This window comes from Leptonychotes weddellii, chromosome 11, assembly GCF_054177405.1.
Source record: "Leptonychotes weddellii isolate Sample4059 chromosome 11, ASM5417740v2, whole genome shotgun sequence".
NCBI classification, from domain to species: domain Eukaryota; kingdom Metazoa; phylum Chordata; class Mammalia; order Carnivora; family Phocidae; genus Leptonychotes; species Leptonychotes weddellii.
This window is the reverse complement of record NC_138379.1, coordinates 74097451-74111482: the sequence shown is the minus strand read 5'-3', so window position 1 is coordinate 74111482 and position 14032 is coordinate 74097451. Positions and strand designations below refer to the sequence as shown.

Sequence of the window (14032 nt, the reverse complement as noted above, 5' to 3'; positions counted from 1 at the left end):
GAGATCAAGTATGGTGTAAAATCAGAGGGCCAGGAGGGCCCAGCCAAGGGCTGGACCCCAGTCTTTCGACTCTTAAACTCAAGCTCTTTCTACTCCATTCCACTGCTGCAGCAGATAGGAATAGATCAGAGATCCAAGAACACTAAAATTTTTACAACTCAGAGAGAGAAAATGGGACTTTTATTTCTTAGTTGGAAAATCAGATACATTTGAGGAAATAATTAAAAACTTAAACAAAACCTTTCCTGGACTGAACAAATCCAGAATTTCATATGGCTAGCCCCATAAAGACATAATTAAACGCCATTTACAGAATCAACTGTAATCTTGTCCCTTCTCGGGACTATGGGTTGCAACGCTTCCTTCCTTCCATACAAAGTGACACAGATTAAATGACAACCTGGCTTCCTTCCTCGTCTGTGTTCACCCCTGAGTCACCTTGACGGGCAACTGTGCGCATAATATAAGGTTAATTAGTTACATAAAGTCTTACTGAAATATATTTCTTAAAGTGAAAGGAAATCAAGAAGAAGCCTTCTGGTTCATACCAGGAGGAAACAGAACAATAGCCCCAACTGGAAAGAGAATTCTGAAGACAAGGGAAAAAGACATAGTGGGGCGTGCACGGGGCTTGCCTTGGCTTGTTGGTCAAAAATCCATGGGCTCTTATCTCAGTTTTGCCACTAATATAATCACACTGGATAAGTCACTTAATCAGTGCATTGCCAAAAAGAAGTCTATTAATAGGTTCTAGGTTAATGTTGAATAGCATTTTTAATTTTCCTTATCGCAATTTTCAAACATCCACCGAAGTAGAGGGAAGAGTACAATGAAATCGTATTTGAACTCTATCAACACTACCAGTTCCTAATTCATCTCCTTCCCCACACACTGAAGAACTGTAAAGCTAATCCCAGACCACATGTCATTTCACCCACAAACATTTTATTGTCATGCAGACATTCTCTAGATAAAGGAGGATCATAATAGGAAAGCTGACAAGATGGAAAACCGATGGAAAAGGAGAATAAGCCTTCAGATTACTTTCCACAGTGCTTACATCAAGGTCTACATTTTATTTATCAGCCCATTTGAACCACAGAGCTTGTTTGAAAGCAACACTGCTATGATCTGGAAAGTGAGGAAGTTGGATCAGAGAGAGAGGAGCTCAAATCAGGATGGAAAGCCAGTCCCTTGGACTCCCCTGACCTACAGGCAGAGACCACAGGGATCATTCTTCCCAAGGGTTCATGAACTTGTAACTGTAACTAGGAGTATGCAAGAAAAGGCTGGGGATGTTGGCAAGCAGCCAAAGGGCAGTGCCAACCTGCCTAGAAAGTCCCAGTGTGGGAAAGAAGGCATCTTTACTCCTTTAGATCAATAGAAATAGAAAAATAGCTGTGGCCAGGGGCTGCTCACTCTGACCCCAGAGTTCACTGTCCCTGGAAAGTTGTTACTGGTCTCTAAGAGGACGTCCCCCTTGAAGACCCTAATATCTCATTAGAGTGTGACAGGAAAAATCCCCAATTCGCCCTCCAACCCCGTGTCTGTTGCTCTGGCTCTCATTCATGGACAGGTGGGTTGGAACTAGGGATCAAGAGACTAGTCAGGGTCCTCTTTCTCCCACACGCCTGATTCTCAATCCTGTAATAGGCTCTAGAAACTTGGCAGGCAGGCCTTCCAGCGGAGGGAGCTGGTCTAATCCACAAAGCCCCTGCGCTGAGGTTAGTGCAAAGAAGGGAAATCAGTGTGCCTCCTCAGGCCCTCAGCTCTGTTTTCACAGACCTAATGATGGGACAGAGCAATGAGGGACGGGCAGGACTGCACTCCGGCAAGCAGAGAACAAGATAGGGCTTGGCGCACCTTCTGGAACCACCCATCCCTACCCAATAGTCCATCACTGCCCCACGTCAGGGGACACCAGGAGCTCTGAAACAGACTCTTATGAGTTAGGAAAACCTACAACCAGGCTTCCGCCCTCCTCTTAATACCCAATCTCCTACAAGCCACCCGCCAATAAAAAAAAAAAACAAAAAAACAGTCCAAAGAGGGGAGAAGAAGCGGCACAGAAAAATCCCCAATTCGCCCTCCAACGACCTGGCTGACCCAAAAGGCAAGCCAGTGTCCAGTTACAGCCTCTTGGACCTGCTGCCGATGCACACTGCCACCAGGGAATGCACACAGGCTTGGGTACAACATGCCACCGCCGAGGTGGATGCCCCTTCTCAGACGGAAGCCACCGCGGGACAAAAGAGATGGTCCCCAGGCCCAGGCAAAGCATGCTCCCGACTGCACCGGGGAAACCGGCCCCGGGTCCCGCAGCCCGGCCTGGGAAAGATGCCTGCGGAGAGGGCTTCTGAACATCCGAACATCTGTAGGAAGTGACTTCAGTCCTCTCCCTTCTTCCCTCCACCCACCCCTGCCCCATCCCCCACTAGGAGTTTTAACACAGTATTACCACTGAAGTCCTGAGGATTTGGTGACTCACCAGGCTCACACATGGTTCCAATGAGCCCTTGACCATTACATGGTAGGGGAGCAGGAAAAACAAATGAAAGCGGTTGTAATTCGGCAGCGCCGGAGTTCAGACCTGCCAGACAAAAGGGATTGCAGGCATGTTCCCAAATCCGTTCAGGCACCTGACATGCAAAGCTATTTTTAATCACTGGATTTATTTCTTTCCTACGCCCTCCACCATCCTCCACCTCAGCAAATGTTTCGAAGTCAGAGCAAAACCCAAATTAATTCCAGGTGTTCAGGGAAACCCAGAGAGGCTCTTCCGTTCCAGAATCTGAGCCAGAAAGCAGAACTGCCCCCTGGGTCGTGCAGCTAAGTTTTCTTGCTCTCTACTTAGAGTAGTTCAAATCTCCTACCCTACACATTGGGCAAATGGCCTGAAAGAGGAAATATTTGAATGAGTGAACCCTGCCAGAATGACTCCTCAATTCTGTGTTTTTTTCCAACAGCCCTGGCAAGAGAAGGTGCACGAGGACAGGTCTCCAAGAGCAGCGAGATGGAGCATTCTTTCGTTACCCAGGATTCTCACCCCACCTTGCAGGGAGGATTAAATTAAATTAAATATGTGTGAAAATACCAGAGCCTAATACATAGGAGGTGCTCAGTACATGACTGGTGACTTGGACAGAACTAAAAAGTATCTTGTAAAATATCAAGACTAAAAAAAAAAAAAAAAAATACACGATTTTACTTCCTAATGCTTTGAGAGACAGCAAGGAGACGGAATCTGGCAATTTTCCCAGGTACAAGGAAGCAACTGAGAAAATAAGAAAAAATGAATGCAAAAATCCGATCCTGAGATGTCAATGGAAATCGACATCTCCGGAATCTGGCTCTTTGTTTAAAACAGAATAGACTAATTTCTGACCTATGCTCTACCCTCCAGTCTGCTATGGGGGAAACCTGTTTTGCAGCAATATCATCTCAAATGTGTCTTGCCACGACAACACCTCACAGCTCCAGGATCCAACCCACTTAAGATGCCATTTGGTTTTCAAAAGGTCCTAAGAGTGCCATTTCAGAGTCAATATGGCACAAAACAAAATTGTAATTTGGGCCTCAAGACCCTTTTCTAGATGTTTGAAACTTGCCAAAACTCAAAAGCTGCATTTTACCCTCGTCATCCACATGCCCTTCAATGAATGACACTCCCACGATTTAAGAGGATGTTTTAACTGTGCAGATTCGGATTCCTGCATAAAAAGGGACAGCTCAACAGAGTATTTTAAAGAATAATTGAAAGTTCTGACATGATCCTTTCAAGCCATTTACGGAGTATGTCACATGCTTCATATCATTTCCTATGTAGATGATTACACTTGACTCCCACCACACCACACATTTTACAAGTCCTGAATGTCCCAGAACCGTGTGACTTCCTTGTCATGAAAAATACAGAGAAAAACACAGAGCCCCGTTTCCATATTACTCAGGAGGAAAGCCTGAACTGGTCCCTTTCAGCCCCAAAGCTTTTCAGACGGCCACAGGCGCTCCTAAGGGCTCTTCCCATCTTACACTTCTGAGTGAGGCCAAACTCCTGCTCTGCCATCAACTAAAATCCTCATGACAGGACCATAGGCTTTTGGTGCCAACGTGGCCCAGGATCACCCCACTCAAGAAGACTCAGGAAAATATCTAACGTGCTCCATCTTGCTATAATATAATCCCAGCTTCCTCTACTTGGACTTTACACATGGGCCTTTGATGCCTCCCTCCCAGAGACCCTGGAGATGCTGGTTAATTGGGACCTAAGCAATTTATCTTCATTTCACTTGCCTCCCAGCTTCTGATTTTTCAGAACTGTTGTCAGAACAGAATCTTAGATTTTACAGAACCTTTTCCCCCATACTCTAACATGATCCTAAAAACGACCAGGTTTGCGGTATTATCTCCATCACATAGGTGAGGACACTGAGGCTCACAGAGGTCCCCTGAGTGACTTTGCTAAGACAGGCAGGCCAGTACGGTGGTCTGACAGGCACGCAAACCCAGATCCTCAGACGCTAAAGCCAGGTAGGTATTTTGTACCCAGACCTATTAGCAGAGGTTAAAGCAGGGGCGGCGGAAATGCTGAACACCAGGACATTTCTTTCCGTTTTCCCCATCATTTTCACGATAGAGAACATTCCTCCTAACCCGCTCGACTCAGGGCCCACCGGACACTTGGTCTGGGGGGTAAGACAGGAATGGCGGGGCGGGGGTGGGGGGGGCGTGGCTCATAAGGATCACCAGGAAGGCCAGGCTGGTCAAGGTGGAGGATGAGGAAAGCAAAGGAAAAATCTGGGCAAACAAATGGAGTGGAGCCCGTTTATTTAGGCTGGAAGAGGTAAAGTTTTTCTGCACTTTTGAACTGTTTTCTCAAGGCCTGCCCCTCCCTCCCACGCAGGAAACAAACACAGAGAAGGGCCTCTTGCAGCGAAGGCTCTCGTCGCGGAAGGCTAGCCTGGGAGAGGCAGAAGGAAGAGGGGCACGGGGTGGGCGGCGGGGTCCATGGGCAGGGGCGGAGGGGGCAGACAGGGAGGAGCTGGGAGAGGAGTAGGAGGAGAAGAGCAGGCAGGGAAGGCAGATGGCAGAGAAGGAAGAGAGGGAAAGAAAGGTGAACACAGAGGAAGGAGATACTGGGAAATCTTACACCAGGATAAAGACCAGAGAGCAGAGTGGAAGAAGGCTGGGAAGAGCCAGCCACTTCCAATTAATGATGTTCAGAAAGCAGCATTTTTCCATAAATTTTGAAAGGAAATTCTCTCTCGACTTTCTTATTTATTTATACATTATATAAATACATTTTTAAACCAAAAAAGGACAGTTTTTTTCCAATGGGAAAAAGCCTTGTCTGAGATGAAAGCCAGTCTTCAAAAACCCCTTAGAGGAAGCTGAAACCCCACATGTCTTGGTGCTACAGAAAGAAAAACAAAGTGGACATTCTTCCTGTGTTCTAAGGCTTTTTTATGCAGATGTGTTTTTCTTTTAATAAATAAATCTGGACAGAGAAGGAAAAAACGTATTCATACACATTCACACAGTGCAACTGTCTGTTTTCAACCCAGGGAAACCACAATGAAAAAGAATACATAAGTCCATTTTCCCAGTACAGGGACAAATATTCTCAACAGGACGGCCACAGCCAGTGAAAGCACGTAGCCTGCCCAAGCTCCCCAGATGGACAAAGGACAATGTGCTAACGAGTAATGACAATCAGAGGTAGGGCCGGACCTGAGACCCAATCACCATGCTTCCCAGAAGGGTCCCCAGCGGTCCTTTAGGATGACACCTGACTTGCTAAGACATTCAGTTGCTCTGTCCTTTTTGAGCCACTCAATTTTCTTTATGGACTGCAATCATGATTTCTTAAGGATTACACACCCTGAGCTCAAATCTGCCTTCTAATGAGTTCTAGCCTTTGACCCTCCTTCTGTGGGTTGAAGCCACGCATACAAGTTTCATCTTTCTTCATCTACAGGTTTCCCAAACGTTTTCTGTCCCTTTGTCACCACTTCTATCCAGGTTTTTAAATTCCTTGGTGGTTCCTTCAAGCATTCATGATGGGATGGTTCTGTCCATCCCCCCACCCAGAAGCATTCCTGCACGCCCATGTTCCTCAAGAGCATCAGGAGCATTTCCAGGCGAACATCATGCTCCTCAGGAGGAAATGAGACCATCCCCCTACACCGTGCACTCCTGTGGGTACAGACCAGCACTGAGTTTTCCAACAGCTACACGAGAAAAGCCACTCAAAGTACACTGAAGCTGAGCCAGTTCTCTATCGCGACTGAATCTTATTAACCTCAGTGTAAGGCTTCACATTTATCCATATTGAACTTGACCTCATTTGTTTTCATCCCTGTTTCTAGGTGCAGAGATCTTTTTTTATATCACGAATCTGTCCTCATCCCATTAGCTTTGCACCATGTGCAATTTAGTAAGTATGTTTTCTGTATCCTTCTCTAATCTGAGCCCCTGATAAAAAAGGCAATGTTGAAAAGGCAATGACCAAGTCCTGAGCCCTGTAACAGTAGAGATCATGCATCATTCTGACACTGACACATTCATCAAGACCCTTTTGGGTATAGTAGCTCAACCAGTTACAAATCCTCCTGATTTTACCATGGTGGGATCCACATAGCCTCATCTTGACCCCAAGTGTATCATGGAAAGACCTGGACAAAAGCTTCAGTGGAATAAAAATAAGAAGCTATAATCAGATGATGTGCCCAATGCGGGGCCAGTTCCCCCGCAGGTTCTCCTAAGTGCCAGACAAGTGCAAAGGCAGCTGAGGGAAATGGAGCTGGGATTCAGATCTGTGCACACAGAAAGACAGAGAAAGAGACCCAGAGAGGGAGGGAGGTGGTAGGGAGGCAGGGAGAGAGGGAAGGAAGAAGGGAGGGAAGGAGAGTGAGAGAGAGTGGGAGAGAGGGCTATAGCCACTTTGCATCCAGAAACAATGGGCACTTAGAGAACAATGGCTACAGACAAAGTCTTGGTCTATTTATATCTGCCACTGTTAGTCCCAGACAGGAGGAACTGGAAGTCTGCCCTGTACGCACAGCTCCAACTGGACCCGAGCTGGGAGGAAGATGAGGTCACCCAGAATGCTGCCTGCTTAGAACAGGCTCCCTTTCTGCTTGCAGAGTTTCTTCTTAGCCTTAAGGATCTCTTTAGGCTGCTAAAGAGATCTGCTGCTAAAATACAGCCACCGCTGAGAAAGGTAGGTCACAAATGTAACTACTGCTCCGCCCAGCCCAAGGCAATTACAGAGGTCAAAGGAAGGTGGGGATGTCAAGGGAAGACTAACCAGTAGATGGAAGTCAACTCTATGGTTCCTGGAACAAGAGTCCTATCAGATCTGTTCATTACACATATCTCAGGGTACAATAGAGCTTTTCTGTGGGAAACTTCCCTCCTCACTTCTTTGGAGCTAGCACAAAGAGGCTAGGAGCTGCAATTCACAGATTTGCGTGTCTCATGTCTCATGAAGATCTCTGCCTCCTCTTCTGACAGTCTCTCTCTTTTCTGGGAAGGTCATCTTCTGCTCTACCGTGACTTTGGAGTGATCATCTATTCTAATCCTTCCCGTGTTACTTATATTCTTTTCTTCTGTATGGTTCCACTTCTCTTTTAAGTTTTTATTTTATTTTATCCTAATTCCAGTATAGTTAACATACAGTGTTATATTAGTTTCAGGTGTATAATTTAGTAACCGTGTTACTTAGATTCTTAATCCTCCAAGAGGCCGGCTAAAGAGGATCAGCGGTGGCCACATCAGCCTGTGATAGACACCAAAATGAAGATGAACAGAGCTGAGCCAGGGAAGAAGGGGTGGGGACACAGGAGTGAGCAGGGCGGTCCCCCTGCTGCACCCCTGCATTGTCTGTTTCCCCTGACAGCCCTTAGCATCCACGGGCAACCGGTAGCCAGCAGCTGCCCCTCCTGGATCCAGTCCAACCTGACAGCCTCCTAGCATCCTAAGTGCAAACCTGGCATCTCCCAAAGGCAAGAAATTCAGGGCTTCACAGAGATCCCCTGAGGAGTAATTTCAGCTTCCCACTCATGCCTACCAGTTCCTACCACCAACTCCCCTCCTTGCTCCTAGAAAACCAACACTACGGAGGCAGAAAGGAACCCAAATAAGATCATTTTCCTCCTTTTCAGTTAACTAGCCTAGGATGTGTCATTGAGAATATCCCGGGTCACGTCACCACATTCACAGGGAACTAGAGGCAACGTTTCTGAATATAAAAGCTTAAGCACCGATCAGGTTAGTGCTGGACATGGCTGTGGTGGGTGCCACCAGCGAATGGTTAAACGTGATGCGCTGTGTTCCTTCACCACCCCACCCCCTCCTTGGTGACTTCAGAAGGGCCTGCGTCAAGATGCTCAGGGTTTCGGCCCTCTGAGGGTGGTGTAAGAAACTTGAATTACAGGCTAACTGAGATAATCTGTACAAGGCCACCACATGCAAACGCTCCTGTACATCTTTCCTTCTAGGCAGATGGTGGAGGCTGAAACCCAGATGAGACACTGGACCACCTAAACTACACCAAGCGGTGAAGATCTAAGTGGGCGCATGGGCCACCTCTCCTGCTCCACTAAATTCATTCCAACACTGCTTCCTTGACCCCCTCCCCACCCCACCCCCAACGTGCTCCCAACAGGCTAAAGGTTCCCTTCTACTCCAAGGGCCCTGTTGCACCGTCCCCCGTGCAATTCAAGAGGGCCACATGGGAGCCACATGGCAGCAGTGGGGAGAAGGCAGAGAGACACACATTCCCACCCTGAAGCAGGACTGACATCAGAGGAGATGCAAGAATTCCCACCCATCGTATGTTTGGCAAGTGCAGGAGACAGCCCTTCTCTAGACCTATCTATCAGTCTTCCCAAATGCCTGTGCGCCAGATAAAATGTACCAAAGACCGATGGCATGGCCCGAACATGGAACATCTGGAGTTTAGAGCATCAGGCTTTATGGACTCAACAGCTCCTGAACTAAAGGCCGCACTCAGTTTAGTAATGTACGTTCCAGTCCAACCTGACAGCCTCCTAGAATCCTAAGTGCAAACCTGGCGTTCCTAATGAGGAATCGTTCCTAATGAGGAATCAGAAATCCTGTTGCTTTGAGGGATTTAGGTAGTAATTGCAGGGTACGAGCTCAAGTTCCCTGAGCTGCTAAGGAGGTACTTAGGACCCAGAGAGAGCGCTTCAAAAGGATTATGGGTATTCTCCCTAAACCATCGGGTTCACTGCTAAACCTATCATCTGAGGCCACTCCAAGGTTTGTTTAGACCTACCTAATCTATAATTTTGGCCCCTATATCTTCAACTTTGGCCTTTTTTATGGCGTTGGGCAGTAACTATCATCTCATCCACCCTACTTGTGTCTTCACACTTTTCCTTGGTTCTCTGTTCCTCTATACCGACCTCACTATGGCTGTATAAAGCCTTATCTGGGGCCCAAAAGCAGGAAAGAGGAATTTATAGAATTTGCTATAAAACTTTAACAACTCCTGGGAGGGATGTTCTTCTTCCTGGCAACTTGACGTAATTATAAGATGAATGAAAAGGAGGCTGTGGGTAGAGAGGAGGAAGCCCCGAGCTCTGTCACTGGTCAGGGGTCCTACACTATTCCCAGAACACAGACTTAAGAGGCCCTTCAGACGTCAGCTAGATCAAACCCTTTCTTTTACAGACAGGGAAAATGAAACCCAGAGAGGTGACATCAACTTGCCTTTGGTCACAGGGTTACTAATTCTAGACCTCTTGACTCCCTGTCCAATACTTTTTTTCCTCTATACCACTACCGTTTACTCATAGCAGTGGATTGGGAAGGAGTTGGTCTCCCCCATAACTTTGCCACTATCAAGCCCTGGTTCATCCTTCTGGACAAACACTGCTCTTCCCCAACTTCCTAAGAATCAAAGAGGAACAATCCATCCAAAGATCTAAGAATTAACATGACTTGGGACTATACAGACCCACGATGCCGCCTGTTCCCACTCCAGACTATAATCTTTCAATATCAATGGTGAGCCTCTACTATGGAAGAGCTTCCTTGGAGCAGAGATTCCAGTTGAATACCAGGAACTATAAAGCAAGCGACCTTTAATACCTAACTTCAATTGCACGATACCGCTGTGTATAACAGCTCTAAAATTTGAGGGTGCTGTTCCCGTCAATCCAGACAGAGTGAAGGCAGCAGTTAATTTTAGTGATCTACTGACCTTTATCTTTAAAAAGCACTGAAAGGAGAACAGATCACCATCACGCTATTCAAAGTTTCTATAACGTTACCATTCCAGTCCCGCTGGTATTCCAAATACAGTAATGGAGACACAGTGACAGGGTTCAGGGGATACAACAAACCCACTGACAGAGCCAGACATAAAATCAGGGGCATTGGCCTGTACATTGAACCTGATGCTTCTAATTAATGAGGCCATATGTCTGACTCAAAAGGCCATGTCCTAAAGCAGCATCAGCAGCTCCAGTTGTAAATGAACTCTATTTAGAATGCACGGAGCTAAGGATTTAGGGGGAAATACACCTAACTATGATCTCTTCGCCTCTACGGGGTTTTTTTTTTTTTTTCTCTCCCTCCTTTCAGAACAGGCCTCTCCTCATGGCCCCAAACCTTCTGGCAACCCCATCACTGCCCCACAGTGTCGCCCACACTGGCCCAGAGCGGACAGCACAGGATGCCTCTCCCAGTGGCAAACCCTCGTGTCTGAGAAGTCGCCAGGCAGACCCGATCTCCAGATCAATGGGTGTGATAGGTCAACGGGTGGCGAGCAGAGAAAAAGTGATCAATGCAAAAGGGGGAGGAAGCAGAAACTACTCTCCATCTGCCCAGGCCTGGTGGGAAAGGGAGACAGAGATGCGCAGCCCTCAGCCCTCATCCGCCGCTAATAAATGGCTCTGCCTCATCAGGAAGCCATTAGGAAATTGCAGCCACCACAGCCCTCAGCTCTCGGACTGAACGGTCTGCATGCAGATGGTGAAAGCACTCATTATCTCTGCCCAGACGTCCACCGGCTCGCTACATGGTGAAGCCAAAGCAAGTGAGCCACCAAAATAAAGCTGGGGCTTGCCTGGTGAGGCAGCAGGGAACCAGAAGGTCCTTAGAGCCTGCAGACAGGGAGAGAACCCCCGCCCCCCAACCAGGAAAGTGCATGGAGCATCAGGGGAGAGTTGTGGGGGCTCTTATCAGGGCACACGGGTCCACCTCCTCCCGTCCTCTGCTGGATAGCTTTGCTGGCATCCCTTTATTCAAAAAGAGCTACTCTCTGCTAACGGGTATGGGGTCTCTTTTGGGGGTGATGAAAATGTACTAGAATTATGTATCAGCGACCGCTGTACAACTGTGAAGGTACTAAAAACCACCAAATTGTACACTTTAAAGTGGTGAATTTATGTTATGGAAATTAAATCTCAATTTTAAAAAAACTATATATATATTGTAAGAGCTAGTGAGCCACCTGCTATGAGCCAAGGAACAACTCGGTGATTGGGAGACACAGACCCCTCACTTGGAGTTTCCCTTTTCGTGGGGGAAACAAACCCCACATAAGCACACAAGCAATAGCCACACAGTCACATCTTGTGATGAGCGAAAGAACGATGACTAAGACAAAAGGTTTTGCAAGGAGACTAAGTGAGGTGGGAGCTGGGCTCCAGAGGCCTTTGGGAGGGGGCAGGAAACGGCCTGCTGATGTCCTGAGTATAGGGGGTGCATGGCAGTGGCGGGGGGGTGTCACGGTGTGATGTACACCTCCAACGGATGGCATTATAGGGAAAGGGAAGCCAGAGGGGCTGGGACTCTGCCACGTGGAAGCCTCCTGAGATAGCAGAGAGGCTCTGCTCACTGGAGACCAGGTGAGAGGCTGGGCAAAGTCCACCTCCAGAGGCCAGCTTGTGGTGTCTACAACTTCCGGGGTGGGGCGCTTAGGTGAGGCCTGGGAGGGAGGGCCACAGACTAGGAGGAAGCAGAACACCTCACATTCTCCTAAGCCAAAGATGTCCCCAGAAGACGCTGCCCAAGGACTCATACTTGGATCTACAAGGCTTTCAAGAGAAAACAAATCTCCATTAGACCCAGCTCTTTCTGGACGTTTCTCTCCCCACCCCTGGAGGGAGACAAAGGAAGGGCAGGTAGAACAGAGCCTGGGGCAAACAAACCCCCGGCCAGGCTCAATGGACATGAGCTGGAGGAAGGTGCAGTCACAGCACTGTGACCAAAAGAGATATTTTGGAAAATTCTTTTCCAAGAGGGATCATGAGTTTTGTCCCCTGGAATGCCCCAGAGCGGTTCTGATTGGTTCCGTGGCCCTGACTCAGAATGAGCACAGCTCCACCCTCAGATGAGTAAATAAACTGACCCAAGGAATGGAGAGAGGGAGACGAGAAAGGAGAACAGACAGGCGGAGAGCAGGACAGGAACCAGGAGAAAGCAAGTGCCGACTCTGGTGCAGGGAGCAGACAGATGAAATTTCGAGTCCATTCCAGAGACGGCTGGTGTGGCAGAATTCAAGGAAGAATTCTCTGAGCCTTACACCCCACTCCAGTTGCAATACAGCCCTGCCTTGGCAGGCTGCTCATTGCTGCTTTATAATATACTGAATTAGTCACTGGATTAGCAAGCACATTTACACACACTGGCACACAGCTGTTTAAAGACACAGGATCCCCTTTTCTAGGTGCCAGATACTGGCTGTAAATCAACCACTGCAATTGGCAACAGGGAGACTCCAGAGGTGCACGGTTCCTACAGGCATCTTCAGCTGCAAAGCATGTTAGGGAGATTCAGCTAGAACTGGGAAGATCTAAGAGGCATCTGCTGGGGGACAGAAGGGAGGAAAGAAAGTAGGATTTTTCAGTCCTGAAGCTGATTATCTTCAGGAGGTTGCCAAACAGATTCACTGGCCCCGACCTTCCCAGGGAGGAGCAAGCTCTCCTCCTCGGCTGGCTCTTTTCACAAGGAGCAGAGATTCTGTCTCAGACCTTGGATGCCTAAGGTCGCTCTCAAGGAAAGAAAGGATCCCAGGGCAAAGAGGAGAGTCCTTACGCAGCTAAAATCATCCTCTGCCCTCCCTGATCGCTACAATTCCAAGAAACGTCCTTGTTGACGAGGCAGGGGCAATGCCTATAAATAACACTTTTGCACTGGAAACATGACCCAAAGTCCTAACTCAAGTTTGGTTAAGTATGCGTGAGAGGAAGAAGGTGTTGCTAACTGGCCACAGGGACTGCTCTGGCCCACTGGTTATGGTGGTGTCGAGTGGAAAATTTTCTGTAACCAGGTTAACAGTAACCACAGTTTTAACAACCACTGAAGTCATAAGAGCGCTGTCAGCAATGAACACGGTGGCCTACAAGATAATGATAAAATACCATTTACTGAGACCCCATGGCAGTGGAAAAGTATTGTCTCAAATTACCTCAAATCCGACAACAGCCCTGAAAGCTCTTTATTAGGATCTCCATTGTAAGGATCAGGAAAAAAAAGGCTTACGGAAGTTAAATACTTTGCCTGAGAACAAGTTAGCAAGCAGAGAGCCTGAATTCAAACCCAGGGCCGGCTCACATCAACCCTACCCTTCCCAGGACACCATGGTGCCTGCAGTGAGGGACTTCCTCATCAGCCACATCATGAATGGCAGACTGTGATTTGGGGACAAAGATTACTTTCTACGGAGCAACCTAAATGCAAATCCCTTCCCTTGGACTTAGATGTCTCATCCACCAAATGGGAAAAAGAGAATCTAGAGAGATCTGAAGATTATGGGAAGAAACTTGCAGCATACACAAATCCGCCTGGCAAAGACAAAAAGCAAATACAATTACTGAAAAGGGTACACTGCAGTGAGGCATTTTGAGATGATTTGCAAAGAGATTTGTGACTGGTTTGCATAGGAGGAACCTATCTTGCACCATCAGCTTTTAGAAATTCAAATATTAATCCCTTGGAATTGGTGTGCCCATAAAAACACTGAAAATATTCTCTTCTTAGAAAGCAAGGCAGCCG

The 14032-nt window shown here is 47.5% G+C and overlaps 1 protein-coding gene across 5 annotated transcripts in view; it reads right to left on the bottom strand.

Annotated features, from left to right (window-relative positions):
* The window catches only part of ETS1 (ETS proto-oncogene 1, transcription factor), a 102201-nt gene that overhangs the window by 38905 nt on the left and 49264 nt on the right, over window positions 1-14032 (bottom strand). The window contains exon 2 of one of the 5 annotated variants that reach the window (XM_031035847.2): window positions 2489-2590. The exons of the other annotated variants lie outside the window; for them this stretch is intronic. Within the exon in view, the coding sequence (XP_030891707.1) occupies window positions 2489-2590 (102 nt within the window). The remainder of the gene's footprint in view (window positions 1-2488; window positions 2591-14032) is intronic. 5 annotated transcript variants of the gene reach the window in all.